The sequence below is a fragment of the Octopus bimaculoides genome, chromosome 10, assembly GCF_046866305.1.
Source record: "Octopus bimaculoides isolate indiv1 chromosome 10, ASM4686630v1, whole genome shotgun sequence".
NCBI classification, from domain to species: Eukaryota; Metazoa; Mollusca; class Cephalopoda; order Octopoda; family Octopodidae; genus Octopus; species Octopus bimaculoides.
Genome location: NC_142937.1, coordinates 23,823,382 through 23,850,565, shown reverse-complemented (window position 1 = coordinate 23,850,565; position 27,184 = coordinate 23,823,382). Strand labels below are relative to the sequence as shown.

Sequence of the window (27,184 nt, the reverse complement as noted above, 5' to 3'; positions counted from 1 at the left end):
CAGCACCATTGCTCTGTCTCTTCACACATACTAACAAAACAACTTCACATACACACCACACTTTGTCTCGCACACGCACACACACGTCACGCCAACTTCAAAAGAACTTCCCTGATCCAGTCGCGCTTTCTCTGTCTCTTTCGCTTTTACGCCGACTTCAAGAGATCCCCTTTTCCCCACAACTCCATATGTAAAAAAAAAAAAATCTAAAATTTTTTACAGAAACCGACGATAGTCTTCAGAAATGTAAATAAACCCACGTGATTTATAAGTTGTTGTTGGCTTACGACGACGAGGGTTCCAGTTGATCCGATCAACGGAACAGCCTGCTCGTGAAATTAACGTGCAAGTGGCTGAGCACTCCACAGACACGTGTACCCTTAATGTAGTTCTCGGGGATATTCAGCGTGACAAGGCTGACCCTTTGAATTACAGGTACAACAGAAACAGGAAGAAAGAGTGAGAGAAAGTTGTGGTGGAAGAGTACAGCAAGGTTCGCCACCATCCCCTGCCGGAGCCTCGTGGAGCTTTAGGTGTTTTCGCTCAATAAACACTCACAATGCCCGGTCTGGGAATCGAAACCGCGAGTCCGCTGCCCTAACCACTGGGCCATTGCGCCTCCACAGTCTATAAGTAACACTCTCGTAACTAATACCATAAGATCTCACTTGAGCCATCACCTTTCGCACAACAAATGTTTTTCGTTGCTTCCACGGCGTTTATGGCCCAGATCGAACGAGTAAAGCATAAGTTCTCGAATCAGACTACGTTGCACGTTCTTATGTGCTGCTTTCAAATCCAAACGGAATGAAATAAAGACACAATGTATCCAAGAACCCATTACCACGATACCACCAACTTCAGATGGTACCTTCCTCAGCTTCAACTGTTTCGCTCATGTGAGATAAATTAGCATGTACGCAGATGTTGTAAAGCTTAAAATGCACCGTGGTACAAACTGAAAGTACTAGTTACATAGTAGTAGTAGGCTAGTTATTGTAGTTTAATTACTAAATGCTTTCATCGTCTATTTCATAACACGATAATTAAATGTAAAACTAAATGCCAGGACTATTTTCTTATTGAAAAATTACCTGTTAGGACAGTTTTTCATTAATGATTTACCAAACAAAAGTTAGTTGTGTGACTTTTGGCTTAAAATATGTATTTATATATGATTACTATTTTTTCCACCTCTCTCTCTCTCTCTCTCTCACGCCAATACAGTACCGATTATAAAGTGGGGGATTACTCACTATTTGTAAATAAACATGAACTTTAAAAATTCAAATTTACATAGCATTGAAACTAAATACGGACAATCTTCCTTAAATACATGCCTTGCTTACAAAGTGGAGATTCGCATTTCTCTTAAATGTACAACCGATCCGTTATATTTAAATTCTTAAAAATACATAAAATTAAAGCACTATATATATATATATATATAATAATACAAAGAATATATATACATGTATATACACATATGTACATCTACATGTGTATATATATGCATATCAGGGTACAGGACGTTAGAACAATGAACTACAGACAACGGAACGAACACATAGGAAAACGGAAAGCCACTTGGAATATTCCTTCATTAGCTGTCTCTATTCTAACCTGACGTTTCGAATATATATATATATATATATCGTCGCGTTTGGAAGCACTCAAAGAGATGTGTAGAAATAAACAAAAATTTCAAAATAAATGCAAGCATATAAACAAGGAAAAGCCAAGATACACCGATCAACAATGAAATAAACATCCAATTAGTAAATGCGAAATTGACAATGATTAAAAGGTCCTCAGTTCCTGTAATTATTTGTAGCATGACATATAACAAGTGCGCGCATTATAAAATAACCTGGTGGTGGGAGTTTAAGAAAATAGAAGTTGTTAAATTAAGAGAATAATTAACAATCAACGATACATTCCTAAAAGATAACAAAACACGATATTGTTTTAAAATATATTTCTCTTCTTCATTTATTGTTTTTGCTCAATTAAAAAATTTTGCAGTGTTTATCAAGGCAGTGATATCTGAATATCGACAATGTTTTTAATTTATATGTCTTTAAATTTTTTATATTGAACAGAGATCAGATTGAGAAACAATAATAAAGAAGTGTAAATACTTGAGAAATGCTAACACCAACTCATGACCTGAAAACATACTTTAAATAGCGCGGGTATAAACTTTTATGTGTGTATTTGTGTATTAGTCAGGATTGACGTTTTTGATTTCCTCGTAAATAAGACCTAACCATTCTATTTTGTTTAATTCCATATCGGAATATCTGTCACAAAAATGTTGTGCACGCATAAAATCAGTCTGTTGGAAATGGTCCTCAAAGAAACAATGTTTCATTGCCTCATCCACAGAGATTCGGTTATCTACATCTAAATTAAATATCTGATCCAAAAGATTAAGTGTCTCTTCATCTGTGGTATTAAAAAAAGTTGAAAAATCCTGTTTTACAAAAGTACCATATTGTTTTATCATAGCAACAGCTTCTTCACAAGTAAATTTCTTTAGCATTTCATAATCCGGTGTTCCGACTAGACATAATATCTGCTTCATTTGGTCAGAGAAATTATGCCCTCGTATCACAGCTCGTTTTGTTAACATTTCACCCAGGATACAACCCACAGACCACACATCTGCTGTTTGATTGTATTTTTCCCAGTTCAGGATTATTTCTGGTGCTCGGTACCATCGGGTTTGCACATAACCCGTCATTTTAAGACTGACCTGTCGGGCCAGGCCAAAATCCATAATTTTGATGCAATTATCAGCAGTAACACCGATGTTGCTGGGTTTTAAGTCACGGTGGATGACCCCAGCTGAATGAATATAATAAAGTCCGCAGAATATTTGGTAGACCAAGGACCTGATGAGGGGTAACCCCATCTCCTCGCTTTCCAACATCATTTTCAAATCTCTCGGATAGAATGTGGAAACAAGGTAGAGATTATCCAGATCGTTTTTACATATTGCTGTTGTAAATATATCGACCAGATCGATGACATTTTTGTGTTTCATGTGCTTTAGCAAACATACTTCGCGGTATGTACGTTTAGTGTCCATTAACGTGGCAAACGGCCGTGACAGTTTTTTGATGGCCACTGTGGAGTTACTAAGTTTGTTATGAGCCATAGACACATTGCTGAAACTGCCTCCTCCTATATATTCCAGACAACTGTAACAGTTTGGATGCGTCCATTTAATACCGAATTCCTCGGTGACTTCGAAGGACTGCGGGATGTGGTCCATTGGATCTGTTTCTTTTCTGCACCTTTATAATTAGTTACAAATCCTGGGAAGTATTACGCGATGACTCTTCTCTCCAGCTTTCAAAACAATTATGAGCTAAGGCGAACGAGATGACAATATTTATAACGTTAGCCTCGAAGATAACGGGAAAAACTATATTTCCCCGAGAATTTTTGATATTCTATAAATAGCTGAATTCGAAGAAAGTATGTTAGTTTTCCTCTTAACACGTGTTAAGAAGAAATTCTTATTTAGAGGTATTTTACTGATCACGAAATATAATATCGTTACTGATTATAAAATATTTTGTTGGATATAGAGAAAAAAACCGTTCAAAGTTTGCGCACTGAATTTATAATGACCTAGATACTTAATTTCGTTAATTTAAATATTATATTGTATTATATTATATTATGTTATATTATAGAAGAAAGTCCTTTATAACAGCTCATTTAATTTTTCGTAGGCACCCACGTAGAGGCTTCCATCTCGGTTCGTGAGAAGAAAAAAACGCAAACAATTATGTGCATAATATAAAACAACCGAGTGTGCATTAAATGAGATAGTGCTGCTATTTCTAGCAAGTGAAGCAACCACGTAGAGATTACAAAACTAGTTTCTTTTTGTTATATCGAATGAATAATAACGTGGGAGCTTTACGTATTTTATTTTGTTAGAAATAGCAGTAAGGTTTTACCTCAATTGACATTTTTTAAATTTTTATTAATGCAAAAGAGAGAGAAAAATGATATTGGACAATGTTCCCGATGGAATGGACACGGCTGGACTCTTTGATCACAGATTTAGACATAAATATGCAAAACAACTCATAAATTTTATGTCTAAATCTGGGTCGAGTTTCACCTGCAATTTAGGACGTCGGGAAACCAGAATAAAATATTTACAAAATCGAAAAGAACGAGCCCGATTTTTTTACACATGCGCGCGCCGATGCACAAAAGCAAGCTTTTATCTAGAGGGCTCAAACCATGACTATCTTGATTTTTAAAAGCGTTCCAACTGTGACCATCCACTCTTTTCCTAAAGCCTTAAAGCTGTAGCTAGTCTTTTTTTAAGCGCTCCGGTTGTGACCATCACCAGGGTTAGGGTTATTGCAATGCGCTTTATGATAGTGAGAAGCTGGATTAATATTGCCTAGAGGTTAAATAACACAATTACTCGATATGCTAGAAATAACAGCCAAATCATTACTGGTACTACTAAAGCAGCACGGTCCCGAACGCGCAGTCGCGCGTCCGCGCTAGCTAGTCGTGAGTGGTCGATCCTAACCCTAACCCTAACCCTAAACACGTATTCATTTGCACACGCAAGTTAGGGTTAGGGTTAGGGTTAGGATCGACTACTCAAGACTAGCTAGCGCGGACGCGCGACTGCGCGTTCGGGTCCGTGCTGCTTTAATAGTACCCAAGTGGGGTAGGGTCTGATACTGCTAACCAATGATTAAATGAACCCTATGAGATTTCTACTTTTTTCCTTTTTCTTTCTTTCTTTTGAGGAAATGGTGTATTGTATTAAAACTAGCATACGCGTGTCGGCAAACGTAGTGACATTTTTGTTAATGACAGAAACTGGCACGTCAACACAATGGGGAAAACCATTGATAGATATCAGTAATCTAGTAAATATATGTTCATACTTACCAACCACATGGTCCCGGGTTCAGTCCCACTGCGTGGCATCTTGGGCAAGTGCCTTCTACTATAGCTTCGGGCCGACCAAAGCCTTCTGAGTGGATTTGGTAGACAACCGATGCTGGTGTGTTTACGTCCCCGTAACTTAGTGGTTCGGTAAAAGAGACCATGTGGAGGAGGCACCATGTGGAGGAGGCACCATGTGGAGGAGGCACCATGTGGAGGAGGCACCATGTGGAGGAGGCACCATGTGGAGGAGGCACCATGTGGAGGAGGCACCATGTGGACGTAAGTAAAAGTATAGAAGCGGGACAGGTTTTATTTGGAAGGCTAAGATCTATCATTTTTGTATTTATTATTAATTACTGAAAAAAAGAGTCTTTCTTTTTTCGTATTCATAGGCGCAGGAGTGGCTGTGTGGTAAGTAGCTTGCTTACCAACCACATGGTTCCGGGTTCAGTCCCACTGCGTGGCACCTTGAGCAAGTGTCTTCGACTATAGCCTCGGGCCGATCAAAGCCTTGTGAGTGGATTTGGTAGACGGAAACTGAATGAAGCCCGTCGTATATATGTATATATATATATATGTGTGTGTGTGTGTTTGTGTGTCTGTGTTTGTCCCCCCAACATCGCTTGACAACCGATGCTGGTGTGTTTATGTCCCCGTAACTTCGTGGTTCGGCAAAAGGGACCGATAGAATAAGTACTAGGCTTCCAAAGAATAAGTCCTGGGGTCGATTTCTTCGACTAAAGGCGGTGCTCCAGCATGGCCGCAGTCAAAAGACTGAAACAAGTAAAAAAAAAAAAAAAAAATAAAAATACTCAGAATTCAGGCACCTGAAGGAACAGATTAGATTGTAACGTCTCGGTTGAAAATATCACCCACATAATGTATGTTTGTACACACACACACACACACACGCACTGACGCAAGCGCGCGCGCATACAATGTACACAGACACACGCACTTATATATATATACATAAATATGTGTACATATAAATACATATAAACAAATATACATGCACACACACACACACGCATACGTATGTACCCACAAATATATATACATATATGTGTACATATTAACATACATACACACACGCATACGTATGTACACACACATATGTATATATATATATATATGTGTGTGTGTGTGTGTGAGTATGTGTACATAAGTACACACTGTATGTTGTAATGTCATATTTTCACTGCATTACTTTCACTTTAATACTGAAAATTATCTCACATATATACAGGCATACATACATATATATAATACATATATGTTGTGTGTATATATATATATATATATATATATATATATATATATATATATGTATATTATACGGGGGTAGCTGATGAAGAAGAATGTTCTCTATGTGGCTTGTGTTTTCTCGTCTACGTTTTGTTTGCAATGTCCTGTACCCAGATATGCACCTATACATACAGGTGGATGTCGGTATGCACATACCTGTACGTATATATGCATATACTCATTTACTATTTGTTTTTATATATATATATATTGGCCCTTTGGCCCTCGTGCCAGTGGCACGTAAAAGCACCCACTACACTCTCGGAGTGGTTGGCGTTAGGAAGGGCATCCAGCTGTAGAAACTCTGCCAGATCAGATTGGAGCCTGGTGCAGCCTTCTGGCTTGCCAGTCCTCAGTCAAATCGTCCAACCCATGCTAGCATGGAAAGCGGACGTTAAACGATGATGATGATGTATATGTATAAGTCTATATGTATAGTTGTATATGTATAGATGTATATGCATAGATGTATATATATATATAGATAGATAGATAGATGTATATGTATACATGTATATGTGTAGGTGTCTATATATAGATGTACATGTACTGTGTACACATATATACAGGCATATGTATGTATGCCTGTATATACGTGAGATAATTTTCAGTATTAAAGTGAAAGTAATAAAGTGAAAATATCTGACATTAGAATAGAGAGATGTTATTGTTTCACTTTTGACACGTAATACTGCAATAGTTGGAGGATATGTGATATTGCACTGGGCTCGCACTAGGCAAGAAGTTAAAAAATTTTTTGCCTAAAACACTACATGGACCCTAAGTAAGGTATGTGTAAAATTTGAATGAAATTGGTTGTGTAGTTCTGGAGTTTTAGGGATTCACACACACATTCTCATCTTTATATATATAGAGAGATAGATAGATAGATAGATAGATAGATAGATAACACATACATTCTTAGATATTCTTCAATATTTATATTCTTAAATGCGAATTAATTACTATTGTTAGTTTCAAATTTTGGCATAAGGCCAGCAATTTGGAGAAGGGATAAGCCGATTACATCGACCTCAGTACTCAACTGGTATTTACCGCCCCCTAAAGGTTGAAAGTAGAAGTCGACCTCGATAGAATTTGAAATCAGAACGTAAAGGCGAACCAAATGCCGCTAAGCGTTTTGTCCGATGCGCTAACGATTCTGCCAGCCTGCTGCTTTAATTATTTCAGAATGTGGAACACACAAGAAAAAAAAAAAACTGATTTACTAGTATTGTCGAAATGCAGAATACTATAAAATGTTGAAAGACAAAAAGACACCGATAGAATAAGTACTAGGCATCCAAAGAATAAGTCCTGGGGTTGATTTGCTTGACTAAAGGCGGTGCTCCAGCATGGCCGCAGTCAAATGACTGAAACAAGTAAAAGAGAGTATGAATGTATGTAATTTCAACAAAAATCGGTGTCTTAAAAAAAAATGGGAAAATAGGCGTTCCTTCGCTTTGGTCTTGAGAGTGTCGGTGTGAGGAGATGGCGGCATTCGCCCTCTTTTCAGCCTAGCCTTTTTATGTTTGTCACGAGGAAAGGTCGTGAGTAATGTAGTTTTCTAACATTGACAATTCCCCCCCCCCATGCGCATACATACGTAGATATACATGCATACACAAAAATTATACAAACATACTCCAGTCCTACTCAAAGTGGTGGTCCTCGGACCAGTGCCGGTACGCAACGAGTTTCCAGAAAAGAAAGAAACATTATAAAATGCTTATGTAATATTGTATAATTTGTTTACAAATTATATAAGATTTTAAAAATTGTCAACTTTTATTATATTCATTATATATATTGTTTCCGGTATAAATTAATATTACTAAGAAATATTACCTGTCCCTGACACATTATAAAAAAAAACACTGTCGGTAAGCCACATGAGATAGTTTGAGAAGCCCTGACATACGCCATTCAGCTGTAAAAGAAATTTTAAAAAATATAATCTTTTACGGAAATTGCCGAAGAAATAATTCCAGTTTTCGTATATCAGCAAAATGTCGCCCTTTATTTATTTATTGCCCACAGGGGTGCTAAACATAGAGGAGACAAACAAAGGGATTAAGTCAATTACATCGACCCAGTGCGTAACTGGTACTTATTTAATCGATCTCGAAGGGATGAAAAGCAAAGTCGATCTCGGCGGGATTTGAACTCAAAACGAACGGCAGAAATACCGCTAAGCATTTCGCCCGGCGTGCTAACGTTTCTGCCAACTGGCCGCCCATTGTCGTCCTTTATTATTTGTTACATTCTATTTCAGACAACACCTTTAAAAAAAAATCTAATTGCATTAATTTACCCAAGAATTTCATAGAAAAAGAGTGCAATGCCCTATTGAGAAAGTGAAACAACTTCGCTCAGACTACATGAAATGCGTGTCAGGCGGGAAAACATATTAGAGGCCATGGCAAATATCTCCAGTGTGTAGGTAGTGTGTTTTTTTTATTATTCTAATGTGTCAGGGACCGGTAATATTTCTTAGTAATATTATTTTATACTGGAAACAATATATATAATGAATATAATAAAAATTGACAATTTTAAAAATCTTATATATAATTTGTAAATAAATAATATGGTTGACACATTTCCTCAATATTCCATTGTTGATATAGGCGTGGCTGCGTGTTAAGAAGCTTGCTTCCTAACTCCACAATTCCGGGTTCAGTCCCACTGCGCAGTACCTTGGGCAAGTGTCTTTTAATATAGCCCCAGGCTGACCAAAGCCTTGTGGATGGATGTGCTAGACGGAAACTGGAAGAAGCCCGTTGTGTGTGTATATATCTTTAACTTGTTTCAGCCATTTGACTGCGGCCATGCTGGGGCACCGCCTTGAAGGGTCTTTAGTCGAACAAATGGACACAAGGAGTTATTTTTTTTAAAGCCCAGTACTTATTCTATCGGTTCTGTTTTGCCGAACCGCTACGTTATGTGTGTCTTTGTGCAAAAGAGACCGACAGAACAAGTACTAGGCTTTAAAAAAAAAGTCCTGGGGTCGATTTGTTCGACTAAAACTCTTTAAGGCGGGTGCTTCGGCATTGCCGCAGTCAAACGACTGAAACAAGTAAAAGAGTAAATAGAAAGAAAATAGTTCTGGAGGTTACAAGAAAAGAAGGCCGAAGTAGAGGCACAGTTGTGAAGGCGAACAGAGAAAGCAATACTATGTATTAGATGACAATATATGATTAGTTATTCATTAAAAAGCGGAGCTTGTTTAATTAAAGCAAGCCTGATTTTTCGTCTTTTGGAATGAGTCAAGACAGTCTGAATCTACCAAAAAAAAAAAAAAAAAATTGTGCAATACTGCTATTAGCGCCCACAAAAGACAATGATGAAACGAAGACGAATGATATAGAACATGGTGAAAACTGGAATTTCCAGCGAAATATATAAACAAATAGAGAATGTTGGAAATATTAACAAAATGCACAAATGTTTGCTCCTACTAGAAGATCACATAGGAAAACTAGCGAACTGGCAACATCAGTAGCACGTCAGACAAAATGCTTAGCGGCATTTCTTTCGACTCTTTAAGTCGTGAGTTCAAATCTCGCTGAGGTTGGCCTTGTCTTTCACAGGTCTTTTTCTGCTACTGTCAGATTTTAATTTTAAAATAAAGGGAAATTTTTCAAATTTGGTATCTTGGTGTATCTTTTCATGCTGAATCCAATTTTGTTATTCATTTATATTCAGAAAAATGCTTCAGCGGTTTAAAGTTTGATCATTTTTACCCACTCACAAAACAGGATTTAGATACTAGCATTTTCTGCATGAGAGCTGTTTCACAAATTTAAAGCAAGAATATTATGACGACGAAGAATTAATTAACCAAATGAAAGCGAAATATTACGACCACGAAAGTTGTAATAAGTTTTGATATTCTAATGAATAAATTCTTGTGAAATGGCTGGAAAGGTATACTCTTTTACTTGTTTCAGTCATTTGACAGCGGCCATGCTGGAGCACCGCCTTTCGTCGAACAAATCGACCCCAGGACTTATTCTTTGGAAGCCTAGTACTTATTCTATCGGTCTTTCTCCGAACCGCTAAGTTACGGGGGCGTAAACACACCAGCATCGGTTGTCAAGTGATGGTGGGGGGACAAACACAGACACACAAACACACATACATATATATATTTATATATATACATATATACGACGGGCTTCTTTCAGTTTCCGTCTACCAAATCCACTCACAAGGCTTTGGTCGGCCCGAGGCTATAGTAGAAGACACTTGCCCAAAGTTCCACGAAGTGGGACTGAACCCATAACCATGTGGTTGGTAAGCAAGCTATTTACCACACAGCCACACCTTTTATATTCGTGTTCAGGGTAAAGGTTAGGATTAAGGTTTGGGTTAAGGCTATGGTTTTGGGTTTAGGGGTAAGGTTAATGGATTGACTCATCGTCAAAAAACTTACACAGACTAAAAATCACACGCGTTGTGGTGATGGTGGGTCAGACAGCAGACTACAAGTTCACTTGTAAGTCTTAATAAATTTTAAAGAATAAAGTCATGTGAAACGGTCGAACAAGCATGCAAACGATTTAAAAAGAAAATGCACCTGTAGAGAAAATGCACCTGTAGAGAAAATACACATGACGGTGGTTTAAACAGACTACAACTTCGCTTGTTACTATGGATGCAGGCACCAATGTGTCTGTGACTTTTGATAAACTAAAATTACCCAAAATTTGCAACCTTTAAAAGCTATTAACTTTTTACTTATTAATTTATAGCAAAAATGAATTTCATTTTCATAATAAGCATACAAAACTAAATTAGTACACCAAATTTGTAAAACAATGGAAACGAAATTAATAAAAAATAGAAAACTTTGAGAACAACAGGCGCAGGAGTGGCTAAGTGGTAAGTAGCTTGCTTACCAACCAACCACATGGTTCCCGGTTCAGTCCCACTGCGTGGCACCTTGGGCAAGTGTCTTGTACTACAGCCTCAGGCCGACGAAAGCCTTGTGCGTGGATTTGGTAGACGGAAACTGAAAGAAGCCCGTCGTATATATATATATATATATATATATATATATATATATATATATATATATATATATATATATATTGTTGTAGTTGGCACTCCGTCGCTTACGACGTCGTGGATTCCAGTTGATCCGATCAACGGAACGACCTGCTCGTGAAATTAACGTGCAAGTGGCTGAGAAATCCACAGACACGTGTACCCTTAACGTAGTTCTCGGGGACATTCAGCGTGACACAGAGTGTGACAAGGCTGACCCTTTGAGTTACAGGCACAACAGAAACAGGAAGTAAGAGTGAGAGAAAGTTGTGGTGAAAGAGTACAGCAGGGTTCGCCACCATCCCCTGCCGGAGCCTCGTGGAGCTTTAGGTGCTTTCACTCAATAATCACTCACAACGCCCAGTCTGGGAATCGAAACCGCGATTCTTATTTCTTTACTGCCCACAAGGGGCTAAACATAGAGGGGACAAACAAGGACAGACAAAGGGATTAAGTCGATTACATCGACCCCAGCGCGTAACTGGTACTTAATTTATCGACCCCGAAAGGATGAAAGGCAAAGTCGACCTCGGCGGAATTTGAACTCAGAACGTAACGGCAGACGAAATACCGCGAAGCATTTCGCACGGCGTGCTAACGTTTCTGCCATCTCGCCGCCTTCTACCAGCTCGCGATTCTATGATCGCGAGTCCGCTGCCCTAACCACTGGGCCATTGCGCCTCACACACACACACACACACACACACACATGCATATATATATATATATATATATATATATATATATATATATATATCTATGTGTGTGTGTGTCTGTGTGTTCCCGCACCATCGCTTGACAACCGATGCTGATGTGTTTACGTCCCCGTAACTTAGCGGTTCGACAAAAAGAGACCCGATAGAATAAGTATTAGGCTTGCAAAGAATAAGTCCTGGGGTCGATTTTCTCGACTAAAGACGGTGCTCCAGCATGGCCACAGTCAAATGACTGAAACATGTAAAAGAGTAACAGAACACACCCTAAAGTAGTAGTTAGCACTGGTGTCGATGAAATCGACTTGTCCCCCTTCCCTCAAAATTACTGGCCTTCAACGGACTGGCAACCATTTTCGTGTTGTGATTTCGGTCACTTTTGCGTCATTGAAACTAGGAAATAAGCCTTATGAGTTTTAGAGCTTAAGAATAGAAAAAAAAAGTTCTGGAAGTTACAAGAAAAGAAGGCAGAGGCAAAGTTGTGAAGGCGAACAGAGACAGCAATACTAAGTATTAGATGATAATATAAGATTATGTTATTCATTAAAAAAGAGGTGCGTGTTTAATTAAAGCAAGCCTGGTTTTACATCTTTTTGAATGAGTCAAGACAGTGTGAAACAAACAAAAACAAAAAAAAAATTAATTGTGCGATACTACTTATAGTGCTCCACTAAGAAAAAAAAAGCTGAAACGAAGAAACATGATTTAACATGGTGAAAACTGGAATTTCCAGTGAAATACGTAAACGAACAATGAATGACGGAAAAATATTTTAGAACAATGTTACAGAGGTTTAAAGTTTGCTCGTTTTTATCCACTCACAAAACGGGATTTAGAAGCTAGTATTTTCTGCATGATAACTGTTTCACTAATTTAAAGCTCTTTACGGCAGATGCTCCGGCATGGCCGCAGTCAATCGCTAAAACAAGGGAGTAAAAAAGTAAATAGAGAAAAAAAAAGAAAAATTCTAGAAGCAGAGGCACAGTTGTGAAGGCGAAGTGAGAAATGTATTAGATGACAATATATGATTAGTTATTCATTAAAAAGAGGAGCTTATTTAATTAAAGCAAGCTTGGTTTTACACCTTTTCTATTGAGTCAAGCCCAGACCTGGCCAACTCGAATTACATTGCTGGCCACTTTTATCACTTATAGTTTTTTGAGGGCCACTTGTATACTGACAGAATCGAAAGCTTTTGCTTTCTCATGCTATTACTACAATAATGAATGAATGATCGTTGATTTAACATGAAATATTATCGTTGCAAAAACAGTAGTATCTTTCTTTTTTTATTTTTTATTACCACCTTTAATTTGTAATGAAATTTTTAAAATGTTTGCTTAGGAGTGGCTGTGTGGTAAGTAGCTTGCTTAACAACCACATGGTTCCGAGTTCAGTCCCACTGCGTGGCACCTTGGGTAAGAGTATTCTACTATAGCCTCGAGCCGACCAATGCCTTGTGAGTGGATTTGGTAGACGGAAACTGAAAGAAGCTCGTCGTATATATGTATGTATATATACATATATGTGTGTGTGTGTGTGTGTGTATGTTTGTGTGTGTGTGTGTGTATGTTTGTGTGTGTGTGTGTGTATGTTTGTGTGCCTGTGTTTGTCCCCCTAACATTGCTTGACAACCGATGCTGGTGTGTTTATGTCCCCGTAACTTAGCGGTTCAGCAAAAGAGACTGATAGAATAAGTACTAGGCTTACAGAGAATAAGTCCTGGGGTCGATGTGCTCGACAAAAGGCGGTGCTCCAGCATGGCCACAGTCAAATGACTGAAACACGTAAAAGAGTAAAATAAACCCATTTCAAGAAAGTATCAGTCGGGACGCAAGATAAAAGATTGCGGGCCCACGGGCCTCAGGTTGACCAGCCCTGGTCAAGCCAGTCTATATATAAAATAAAAGGAAAAACATTTTTTTTTAAATTGTCGATACTGCTTATAGCGCTCCTCAAAAGAAAATGATGAAATGGAGAAACATGACGAAATATGGTAAAAACTGGAATTTCCAGCAAAATATATAAATAGATAACGAATGGTGGAAATACTAACAAAATGCACAAAAGTTTGACATGCCCACTCTTGCTTGTCACATCGGAGAACTGACAACATCAGTAGCACGTTGCTGAACGGAAGTACGTACGGGTCTTTTCTGTCACAGATTTTAATTTTAAAAGGAAGGAAAACAAGCCTTATGAGTTTTAGAGCTCAAGAATAGAAAGAAAAAAAAGTTCTGGAAGTTACAAGAAAAGAAGGCAGAGGCAAAGTTGTGAAGGCGAAAATGTTACAGAGGTTTTAAAGTTTGATCAATTTTACCCACTCACGAAACAAGATTTAGAAGCTAGCATTTTCTGCGTGATAGCTGTTTCACTAATATAAAGCAAAAATATTACGACGACGAAGAATTAACGAAATTTAAAACGAAACATTCTTTTCTGCTCAAGGCACAAGGCTCGAAATTTTGTGGGGACGGGGGCCAGTCGATTAGATCGAACCCAGTAAGTAACTGGTACTTAATTTATCGACCCCCGAAAAGATGAAAGGCAAAGTCGACCTCGGTGGAATTTGAACTCAGAACGTAAAGACAGACGAAATACTGCTAAGCACTTCGCCCGGCGTACTAACTTTTCTGGCAGCTAACCCCCTTATGAAAGCGAAACATTACGACCTCGAAAGTTGTAATAAGTTTTGATATTTTTATGAATAAAATCTTGTGAAATGGCCGGAAAGGTGCATAAATAATTTTTTTAAAATCCTCAACGTACTTTATTTACGAAAATTTACCACCCCACAAACCCTGTACATTAGTTTAAACAGACTACAACTTTGCTTGTTACTATGGATACAGGCACCATATTTCAGTTTCATTGGATTGCGGCCATGCTGAAGCGCCACCTTGAAGGGTTTTAACCGAAAGAAGCAACTCCGATAAATGTTTTTTTTTTTTCGTATTTTCTTTTCTCTTAAGTTTGGTGCTTATTCTATCGGAGCTCTTTGTCGAACCGCTAAGTTACAGGTAACGTAAACAGACCAGCACTGGTTGTCAAGCGGTGGTGGCGGACAAACAAACACGCAAATATACACACACACACACACACTGGTGGAGCTCCAGCATGGCCATAACCTTAGGGCTGAAACGTATAAATGAATAAAAGAATATAAGTGTGTGTGTAAGATGTGTTCCTTTTAGTTATTCATCCAAACCGATTTACAAAGATTTGTTCGGCCCGGGACCGTAGAAAAAGACACTTGCTGAAGTTGCTACGCAGTAGGTGTGAATCCCAATTTCAATGTTGCTTTATTTTTTTATCAAAATTTACTAGTATCACTCATTGGATTGCGGTCATACTGGAGCACCGCGTCGAAGGGTTTCACCGAACAAATCGACTTCGGTAATTGTTTGTTTTTCTTTTCTCTGAAGTTTGGCGCTTATTCTATCGGAAGCTCTTTGCCAAACCACTAAATTACGGGTGGCACTGGTTTTCAAGCGTAAATATATGTCTCCCTGTTTATATGTGTGTGTGCGTGTAGGAGAAATTTAACCATTACTAATTCTGACTGAGAGTGCTGAATCACGTCTTTATTGCTAGAAATAAGAGTCAAAACCCTTCCAACTACATAAACGCACATTTATATACACTAACAGGGGGAGATAACTGCCCCATGTGCAAAGATGGAAACTGGATTAGTTTCGTTTGTTAATCGCAGGCTCCTCAGCAGTGTTTATTCCATTGCTCGGATGTGAATCTTTATTACAATCATACGATTATACATAGAAAATGGACATAACAGGACAGACAATTGCAAAAAGGTTGTATGTGTTCTAAAACCACTGTCAGTCTTTATATTTACCATTTAAAATTTATGGCTGATTTAGCGAAATGCATGTGAATATTAAAAATTAATATAAGCAGCTAAGCGCAATATAAATTCATAAAGGAAAAATTTAATAGTCACTAATTGTGCCTGAGGGGGCTGAATCGCACCTATATTACTGGAAATAGGAGTGAAAGCCCAAAAGCTGCATAAGCGCATGTTTGGTTTGGTCGGTCCGGGGCTATAGAAGAAGATTTGCAAAGGTACCTACTGGTGGGACCGAACCCGGAGCCATGTGGTTGTAAAACAGATTTCTTACCACACAGCCATGCTTCTGCGCATTATGCCAACAGAATTTAGAAAAGAAAAATAACAAAAGTTCGTGGTATGAATTCAGAGCTAGTGTCAAAATAAATAAATGATGGTATTTTTGTTTTCTATTACACTTGTCATATGAGATGGATGTAGTAGAAATCGTAAGAACTAACCGAAAAAGAGCACGGAATTCGGGGTGGGTGAGACCTAAATGTAAAAAAAAAAAAAAATTCTTTCAGAGAGGGGAACAACCACCTAATTTCTTACCCTTTTTTTCTTCTCCTTAAAGTAGGGATAGCAGTTCCCAAAGTCCGTCGACCAGAGGGCATACCTATACAATTGCGCCCCGCCACTTTTGTTTCCTCACTACTTCTAGGAAAATGAATATTTTTTTTTAATGAAATTTTCTACAAATACGTTTCAGATGGGGGAAGACTGCGATTATATCGGTATTTAGTGTGAAAATTGTTTTGTTGCCTCATATGTTTCAGAAAAATGGGTAATTTTTTAATGACATTTTCTACATATACTTTTCAGAGTGTGTCAGTTACAACTATATAAGAATTTAATGTGAAAAAGAAACTGGTGCACTCGTACACATACATATTGATGCATCACAATATTTTTTTTCGAAATTTTAAGTTTCATTTTGTAGACATATTTAATATGTGTCGTTATATATGTGTACAAGCCTGCCACTTTTTTTTTTTTTATATATATATATTTAATTCCGATATAATCGTAAACTACACATTCTGAAAGGTATTCGTAAAAATTTTCATCAAAAATTACCGGCTTCTTTGAAAGTTGACAAAACGAAGTCGACTCATCTTCTGAAGCTCCACCAACACAAATTCCAATATAATCAGAATTAGCATCATCTGAAGGGTATTTGTAGGAAATTTCGTTAGTAAATATCCATTTTTCAGGAATTTATGAAGAAACAAAGTTGAAGCAGAGTGGGGCACAATTGCGTAGGTATGCCGATCAGAGTTTGATGACAGGTGTAACAGTAAAAATTAACCTGAGTGAGTGTTTATAATAGGTTTCCTTTGTCGTGAAATATTTATATTTTAATAGAATTCGTGAGAAAGTACGTTGCCTAGTAATTTGGTTGTTGAGTGGATGAACACAATAGAGGGTCCCATTCCTGCATATGTGAAGATGTGAGGACCGAGAGGGCGTCTAACGCCTACTACATACGCACCTAAAACAAGCGAATGTTTGTTGTGATATACTGCTTACTATGTAGTCATGCGTTACGTCTGTTGTATTTTAAATCAAATCTGGAATTATGCGTCATATAAGCAGGTCGACAATTTTCCTTTGTGTATTTAATGGTGACCTACAAGTTTCTTCTTAAATTACGTAATTTCTTTAATGCTCAGGGTTTTCTCATAGTTTGGGGAAATACCATTTCTCATGTTATCTTCTCGGCCAGAATGATTTATCGTTACGTCACTGCTTGTAGTAACTACTCTGACAGTTGGACTAATTTAAGCACTTCGCCCAGTACTTTATTAGTGTCAACAACTAATTATAAAGGTGCGCGAAAGAGAGAAACATATACGATGGCCATTATCCCATCGTGCTTCCAACTCACTGAAGAATTCGGTATTAAATGGATTCACCCAGACTATTACAGTTGTTTGGAATATATAGGAGGAGGCAGTTACAGTAACGTGTCAGTTGCTCATAACAAACTTACTGACTCGAAGGTGGCCATTAAGCAACTGTATCGGCCTTTCTCTTCGTTAACTGCAACAAAACGTACATACCGCGAAGTATGTTTGCTAAAGCACATGAAACACAAAAATGTGATCGATCTGGTCGATATATTTACAACAGCAATATGTAAAAATGATTTGGATAATCTCTACCTTGTTTCCACATTCTATCCGAAAGATCTGAAAACGATGTTGAAAAGCGAGGAGATGGGGTTAGCCCTTATCAAGTCCCTGGTCTACCAAATATTCTGCGGACTTTATTATATTCATTCAGCTGGGGTCATCCACCGTGACTTAAAACCCAGCAACATCGGTGTTACTGCTGATAATTGCATCAAAATTATGGATTTTGGCCTGGCCCGACAGGTCAGTCTTAAAATGACGGGTTATGTGCAAACCCGATGGTACCGAGCACCAGAAATAATCCTGAACTGGGAAAAATACAATCAAACAGCAGATGTGTGGTCTGTGGGTTGTATCCTGGGTGAAATGTTAACAAAACGAGCTGTGATACGAGGGCAAAATTTCAACGATCAGGTAAAGCAGATATTATGTCTAGTCGGAACACCGGATTATGAAATGCTAAAGAAATTTACCAGTGAAGATGCTATAGATAGGATTAAACAATTCGGAACTTTTGTAAAACAAGATTTCTCAACCTTTTTTAATACCACAGATGAAGACACACTTAGTCTTTTGGACCAAATATTTAATTTAGATGTAGATAACCGAATCTCTGTGGATGAGGCAATGAAACATCGTTTCTTTGAGGACCATTTCCAACAGACTGACTATAAGCATGCACCAAATTTTTGTGACAGATATTCCGATATTGAATTGAACCAAATGGAATGGTTAGGTCTTATTTACGAGGAAATCAAAAACAACAACTGTAATACAGAAACACACACGTAATATAAACTTCCATTTCCGCGTTATTTAAAACAAATGTGTTCATGTTATTTACGGATGTCTTTAAATGAATGACTTTCATTTCAATTCCACATATGTCATAGATACCTCAAATCATAGACATTTAGGAATCTAAAAAAAATCATTTCCAATATAAGTTTAAATACAGATGTAAATAGCTCTGACATACCGCTATATCGCCAAAGAAAGCCCAACTATTTTCTTTCCTGTTTTGTTCAACATGATTTAATCTTTTAATTTAAGAAAGAAATACATTCATTTTAAATCAATATTGTATTTTATAATTTTTTCAGAAATTAATTTCAGACGTTATTGTTTATTATGCCAAAGTATTTTTACAACTTTTTTTTTTCCAGTATGTGTCTGATTGTCGTTTGTTCACCTACAAACTTAATTATTAAAGCGCATGTGAGCGAGTTACTATCGTGTGTGATAAATGTTGATATGGAAGAATTGAGGCTTTATTTAACGAATTATTTGTTATTCCATTTCTAAATGTACCATTGCAAGTTCATGTCATTATTTAGTCATTGCATTTTTATTTGTTTACATTTCTAAAATAAATTCTAGTCGAAATTGACATACATGCATCGCTATTCGAATATTTTTGTTTTCTTTTCGAGGTGAGTTGATAGTTTGCAATTACTTTGATATATATATCGCTATTTAACTAAGGTGTATCTACACCTGTGTGTGTTCCCCAAATTTGTTACCTTATAATTTCCAGATGTCTCTCCGACATTCTTCCTATTTGACACGCAGAAATGTCAAACTCTATCATATGGTTGTTCATTAGTTTTCTTAAAAACTTTTTATTACGTCCGCCTTTGAAGTCAGAGGTATTGTTTTCGGTCACGTTTGTTTGTCCGTGGACAAGATATCTCAAACCGCAAATGGATTCGGATGAAACTTTCAGGGATGTTTAAGCCTCGTGACTGGCAGAACTGATTAGATTTTGGGATCGATCCGGCGCCGGACAAGGATTCTGGATTACTTTTCGTTTTTTTTTTTTTTCTTTTCTTCGTTTTTTACTTAATTTTTGAGATCGAACGAGTTCATTTTTAGTATTCTCATTTGTGAGAGCAGTCGAGATGTGCGCGCGAACCGCGTTCAGCTCTATTTGTAGTCAGTTTACTCGCGCACACACACACACACACGTACACCTATTATCTTTCATATACACGTACATATATAAATACATATGCATACCAGTTTTTGGCGAATGTAAAGAGTACGTACACTCGTACGTGTTTAGGGTTAAGGTTAGGGTTTTTGTTACGCCGAAAACGGGTGGTGTCTGTATTCTTTACTTCCGCCATGGAGGTAATAAATAATTTGTACAAATACGTATAATTCGATTAGTGTGTTTAAATGTTGCGTAGAGCACCGGCACAGTCTAGGCTACCTGTTGTCATCCGTAGTTGTGGTACACTTCCGTTGGATCTACTTCAGGAACTCCCCAGTGATAGTTAGGGAAATAGTATTAATTAATAGTAAGGTGGTGAGCTGGCAGAAATGTTAGCACGCCGGGCGAAATGCTTCGCGGTATTTTGTCTGTCTTTACATTCTGAGTTCAAATTCCACCGAGGTCGACTTTGCCTTTCATCCTTTGAGGGTCGATAAATTAAGTACCAGTTGCATACTGAGGGTTCATTTAATCGACTGGCCCCCTCCCCCAAAATTTTGGGCCTTGTACCTAGAGTAGAGAACAGTATTAATTAATAGTCGGAGATGGATTTCGTATTAGACTTTGAGGATCTTAGTGGCCTGTTTGTTTTCTGTGCTCTGTTTATGTTCTGTTTTTCATTTTGTCCACGTTTTTTTTTTGTGACGTCCTGTACCCAGATATGCATCTATATATTCATGTAGATGTAGGTATGTACATACATGTACGTATATATGCATATACTCACATATTATTTGTATTATATATATATATGTATGTATGTATATGTATGTATGTATATATACGTGTATGTATATGTATGTATATATATATGTATGTATATGTATGTATATATATATGTATGTATATGTATGTATATGTATGTATATATGTATGTATATGTGTATATGTATGTATATATTTGTATAATATATATGTATGTATTTGTTATATATTAGGTAATCTTCAAGTTTGGGGGGGGGTAAAAAAAGTTAATAAAAATATTCAAGGGAAATAACTGAACGACTTACCATTATTATCCGTTTTCTTTTAGCCGTTGATAAATAAATCACACACGTGCTTTCTTTTTTTTCTTTTTTCTAAAACAGCATGCGACGGAATTTTTTCTTATAAAAGTTTAAAATGTTTTTTTCTTTTTCCAAAACGGAAACGAAATGGTTTGCAGAAGTACCCGACGGAACGGAGTCAAAAACAGCAGGCAGAAAAGAAACAATTGTGCATGGAGAGAACTTTGTCGATGGAAATGATAATGAAATTCAACAGATAAATTTCTAGGACTGCATGCTGATCTCAATGAGATCGTGTTCATTAAAAATAGATATTTATTAATGAAATTTTCTACAGTTATGCTCCAGATGTTTGAATATATTGCACTGTAGAAAATTTCATTAAAATATATCTATTTTCAATGAACACGACCTCGCCGAGTGAGGGTCACCATGCAGTTCTAAAAAATTCACCTACTCAACATTATACACTTCAGAAATGGTAGCCAAAAAATAAACATATGTTTTTTTCTTTTGGGATTGAATTCCGCCATAGAAATTCATATAGATAAGATGAGATTGAGGATTTCGTTTTCAACAACAATAAGATGTTGTGCAGCCGGTCTTCCACGAGGCATTTTCGATTTCTCATAAGAAACTATGATATTCAGTCACGTGTGTGATTTATATATAAACAGAGTAGTACGGAGAATACTGGCAAGACGTTCAGTTACTTCCCTTGAATATTTTTATTTATTTTTTTACCCCCTAAACTTGAAGATTACCTATATATATATATATATATATATATATATATATATATATATATATATATATATTTGTATGTATGTATGTGTATATATACGTATGTGTATGTATATATATATATATATATATGTGTGTGTGTGTGTATATATATGTATATGCGAATGTATATATACATGTATTTATGTATGTGTATATATGTGTATCTGTAGCATAATTACACCATCTGGGACATAGCTGCAAACAATTTCATTAAAAACAATTTTCATTTCCCAGAAATTTATGAGGAAACAAAGTGAAGTGGAGGACACACTTCTCTAGTTAAGCCTCTATATGTTTGGGTGTATGAATGTTAGTGTTTGCCTCCACACCGCTTACCAACTGATGTTGGTTTGTTTACATCTCCCTAACTTAGCAGTTCAGTGAAGGAGTACCATAGAAGAAATCCAGACTTTTAAAAAACTAAGTACCAATGTTGATCCATTTGATTAAAACTCTTTAAAATTGTGCCCCAGCATGGCTGCAGTCCAGTTGTTGGCACTCCGTCGCTTACGACGTTGAGGGTTCCAATTGATCCGATCAACGGAACAGCCTGCTCGTGAAATTAACGTGCAAGTGGCTGAGCACTCCACAGACACGTGTACCCTTAACATAGTTTTCGGGGATATTCAGCATGACACAGAGTGTGACAAGGCTGGCCCTTTGAAATACAGGTACAACAGAAACAGGAAGAAAGAGAGAGAAAGTTGTGGTGGAAGAGTACAGCAGGGTTTGCCACCATCCCCTGCCGGAGCCTCGTGGAGCTTTAGGTGTTTTCGCTCAATAAGCACTCACAAAGCTCGGTCTGGGAATTGAAACCGCGAGTCCGCTGCCCTAACCACTGGGCCATTGCGCCTCCACTGCTGCAGTCCAGTAACTGAAACAAATCAAAATATCAAAGTGTTAATGTTTCTTTCCAAGATGCTATCCACAAACTACACATCAGATTCCTGATTCTAAATACCATAGGTGGTACTTTCCTTTAACACGTTAACCTCCATGGCCTGTCACTGGAACTTACTGGTGACCCATGTATTTCTGATCACACTGCATACTGTTTAATTACAAGGAAATGCAATTTTTTTTTGTTGCATTTTAACAATATTTCATAATTAACCCATTAATATTCAGATTACCCTGTCAAATACAATGTTTGTTTATTTATATTGCTTTGAATTAATCATGCATGATTCTCATAGCTTTGAGATTTCAATGATGTGATTGTTTAATTCTAAAATGACATTGTAGGATAGAGGTGAGAAGCTGGATCTGACCACTTCCAGCATAAAACAGGTTAAATATTTCGGCCAGATATGGCTAGTTGAATGCTAAAGGGTTAAACTTGAATATTTCTCACTCATGTTATTTAAATATCCTTCACACCATTTCCAAGATAAAGAATAAAATATTTTCTCAAATTATGAAAATGTACCCTTGGTGGTGCATATAGCAGTTGTGTGAAGTTGTGTAAAAATTCAGCAAATGCCAAAATGTAAGTGAACAAGACAAATGAATTTTCTTGAGAACAATCTTTTCTTAGTGGTAAGACCATAGGGGGGTCTATTTCTAGCATAATGGATGTCCACTTAGTGGTCATCCCTCTTATATGTATGTAATATAATTTTCCTGAATCTTCAGATTTTTCAATATGCTAGGCCACTGGTTTTAAATTGATATTAATCAAATTAATATTCAATTTTTCACCCTTATTATTTTAAATTTAAATAACCATGTTCTAAAACCGGCAAAATTCACTGCGGAGAATTATTTTCTGCGGAATTATTTCTGGTATTTTGGCGTGCCAAAACGAAGACTTTTGAAATATAACCCCAAATGTAATTGGTAGAACTAGATGCCTGTTCAATCTCATGCGGATGTCTCGTGTATAGTTCTGCAAATTATATTTTACTCTGACGATCACACTGATGAATTGCAGACATTTACGTAAGAATTACGTAAGTGGTAACAATGAAACCAGGTTTGTGATTAATCTTTATATTTTGTATCTTTTCATTTGTCTTGCTCGCTTACGTCCTGGCCTTTGCTGAATTTTTTTGAGAATCTTTCCTTAGTGGTAAGACCATAGGGGGTCTACTTCTAGCATAATGGATGTCCACTTAGTGGTCATCCCTCTTATATGTTTGTAATATATATGTATGTATGTATTTCTTTTCTTATTTTTTTCTTTTATTTCAGTCATCTGAGTGTGAACACGCTGGAGCACTGCCTTCAATCGAACAAATCGACCCCAGGACTCACTCTTTGCAAGCCCAGCCCCAATTCCATCGGTCTCCTTTGCTGAACTGCTAAGTTACAGGGACATAAACACACCAACATCAGTTGTCAAGCAATGGTGGGGGAACAAACACAGACATACAAACACACATACACACACACACACACATATGGCTATGGTTGGCCTGAGACTTTAGTAGAAGACACTTGCCCAAGGTGCTACTCAGTGGGACTGAACCCGGAACCATGTAGTTGGTAAGTAAGCTACTTACCACACAACCACTCCTGCACCTATATATATATATCTATCTATCTCTCTCTCTATATATATATATATATAGGAAAATGAAAAAAAGCCAGAATGCTGAACTGGAAGCATATTTTAATAAAGATTTTTTCTAACCGGTTTTCATTGCGAAAAAGCAAATTATCAAGAAGAAGGAGAATGAAAATGTTTTTTTACAAAGAAGTACAAAATGAAGAAAATAATATATAAGACAATAATATATAAAAAAATAAATATACCCATACATTATATTGTCTTTGAGCTTTTGTAGTTCAATAGTAGTTCATGTATAAACTGGTAGGAAAAATAAGGATGCATGAGAGTTGAGAGTTTTGTTAGGTTTAAAAAAAGGGTACTACATCTGGGCATTATTATTATTATTATTCAGGTCACTGCTTGGAATCGAACTCGGAATCTTGGGGTTAGTAGTCTGCATTCCAGTTCAGCATTCTGGCTTTTTTTCATTTTCCTATTATTTCTCCACGTGCGGTTAACACAACCCCACTATTTACTGACTTATATATATATATATATATATATACATATACACAAAATGTTCAGTGGCATTTCTTCTAGGTTTTTACCTTTCAATTCTGCTGAGGTCAACTTTGCCTTTCGTTCTTTCAGGATTGATAAAAAAGATACCAGTGAACAAAGGAGCTGCTGTAATTGACTTACCCTCTTCCATAAAATTGCTGGCCTTGTGCCAAAGTTTGAAATCTTTATTTAAGCTGGTGTTTGGGATATAATATGAAAAATGAAATTTTGATGGAAAGTTTTTATTTAAATCAGATTTAAAACATTTAATTTGTTTCATAGTACCAGAATCAGTCTGAGGTGGGGCAGTATCGAAGGGGTTGAGAAAGAAGTTATTAACCCAATAACATTTAGACAGACCATATCCAGCCCAAATATTCAACCTCTTTTACGTTCAGGTCAACCAGTCGTAGCCTCTGACACTGAACTTCTAAGTTATGGCTCCAAAAACACACCAACATGGTTGTCAAGCAATGGTAGGAGACAAACACTGACACAAAGACACACACAGAAACACTATATCAAAATCTGAAGGCTATGAGTTAATCCATGATTAATTCAAAACAATGTCAATAAATAAGCATTGCACTGGACAGAATAATCTGAATGCTAAAGAGTTAAGCATTTATGTGCAACTGTCAGAATGTCAGAATGATTCTAAATTATATGAATGTCTCCATAGTGACATTTGTATAGTTGTGATAAAATCTTTCACAGTACTGAAAGACCTTCAATATATATAAAAAAAAGAGCTGCAAGAAAGCAATCAATGATTTCAAAAGTTAATAAGGCTAAAGTTCAACTAGACTAAAAGAGTTCTATGTCAAAGAATACACATTTTGGTTGTCAATTAAATGAAATGATGGGAGTAAATTCTGCCGGATTTTCCAATTCAAGGTAAATATATGATGGCGAAAAAATCAAAACAGAAAATCTGAAACACAGGAGCTAGATTGTTGAACATGAGGGAGTCAGAGTTATAATACTGAAGTAATGCAGTGTGGGTGATAAGTAGATCAGAACTATATATATGGCGCAGGTGTGGCTGTGTGGTAAGAAGCTTGCTTCCCAACCAATTGGTTCTGGGTTCACGTCCACTGCGTGGAAACATCTGACAAGCAAATCTGTGGTATTAAGCAGAATATTTGCTGTAGCCCATCTTTTATACCAAGACTAAACAATGTATATGATAACACTTCCAATCAATTAAGATCTGAAGCCATGAGAACCACTGCCTGGTACTGCATCCGGGCATTATTATTATTATTATTCAGGTTACTGCTTGGAATCGAACTCGGAATCTTGGGGTTAGTAGTCTGCACTCTTAACCACTTTGTGATATGCCCACGGGCATACGGCATAGTCAAATATAAATATTGTAAATAATATAAATAATGTAAATGTAAATAATTTACATAATTCCCCCTCTCTTAAACATAGAACTGTATTATGAAGTATTTTGTTTTCTAATAGTCTCCAAATTATTTGCAGAATATTCACATATCTGACATCTAAATATCAAACTGGTTTGTCATAAACAATATTATATTGTATTCCATTGTTCAGTCTGGCCAATTTTGATGTTGGCACTTTCTTAGCTCCTTATATACTTGATCAATATATCCTTTATAAATATAGTAGTTGGCACTCCATCGCTTACGACGTCGAGGGTTCTAGTTGATCCGATCAACGGAACAGCCTGCTCGTGAAATTAATGTGCAAGTGGCTGAGCACTCCACAGACACGTGTACCCTTAACGTAGTTCTCAGGGATATTCAGCGTGACACAGTGCGATAAGGCTGACCCTTTGAATTACAGGCACAACAGAAAGAGGAAGTAAGAGTGAGAGAAAATTGTGGTGAAAGAGTACAGCAGGGTTCGCCACCACCCCCTGCCGGAGCTTCGTGGAGCTTTAGGTGTTTTCATTCAATAAACACTCACAACGCCCGGTCTGGGAATCGAAACCGCGATCCTATGACTGCGAGTCCGCTACCCTAACCACTGGGCCATTGCGCCTCCACTTTATAAATATAATGGAAGGACATATAACCACATTGTTATCATCATTATCATCAGCAGTAGTGGCAACAGCAGCAGCAGCAACCCCTGGCATTACTATTTCAGGTCCTAGGACCACATAGGGCCAGCTACTGAGTTTCCATGGCATATAAGTGGCCAAGATTGCAACATTTTCCCTGAATGAGATATCAGCATTTGCAGAATTGAAACCATCACAACCATGAGAGCAACACCCTAACCACTTGACCCTATAGCTTCATATTCACCCCACAGTTGTATCTAAAACATAACATTAAGGACAAGCCTAGTGCTTTAAGTAGGA

General features: G+C 37.1%; 1 protein-coding gene and 1 pseudogene across 4 annotated transcripts; one reads left to right on the top strand and one right to left on the bottom strand.

Moving 5' to 3' along the window:
• Positions 1-1,963: 1,963 nt before the first annotated feature.
• On the bottom strand, positions 1,964-3,845 carry LOC106883703 (mitogen-activated protein kinase 11 pseudogene; annotated as a pseudogene). Its single transcript, XR_016243362.1, has one exon. The product of XR_016243362.1 is annotated as a mitogen-activated protein kinase 11 pseudogene (transcript).
• Positions 3,846-16,177: 12,332 nt separating this feature from the next.
• On the top strand, positions 16,178-24,617 carry LOC128248880 (mitogen-activated protein kinase 14-like). 3 transcript variants are annotated; one of them, XM_052971073.2, is made up of 2 exons: positions 16,945-18,787; positions 23,982-24,617. In XM_052971073.2, exons 1-2 carry the CDS (start codon positions 17,487-17,489, stop codon positions 24,085-24,087), a joined length of 1,407 nt encoding a protein of 468 aa, XP_052827033.2. In that variant the 5' UTR covers positions 16,945-17,486; the 3' UTR covers positions 24,088-24,617. The 3 variants fall into 3 exon arrangements, with proteins under 3 accessions (XP_089214579.1, XP_052827033.2, XP_089214577.1); XM_089358451.1 differs by lacking the exon at positions 23,982-24,617 and adding an exon at positions 21,161-21,397; XM_089358453.1 differs by lacking the exon at positions 23,982-24,617 and having other exon boundaries at positions 16,178-19,405.
• Positions 24,618-27,184: the final 2,567 nt, after the last annotated feature.

Bases quoted from the DNA above. Each gene is read 5' to 3' on its own strand.
- LOC128248880 (XM_052971073.2), top strand. From the start codon at position 17,487: ATGGTGACCTACAAGTTTCTTCTTAAATTACGTAATTTCTTTAATGCT. The intron at 18,788-23,981 runs GTAATATAAACT...CTTTTATTTCAG, and splicing joins TGTAATACAGAAACACACAC to TCATCTGAGTGTGAACACGC.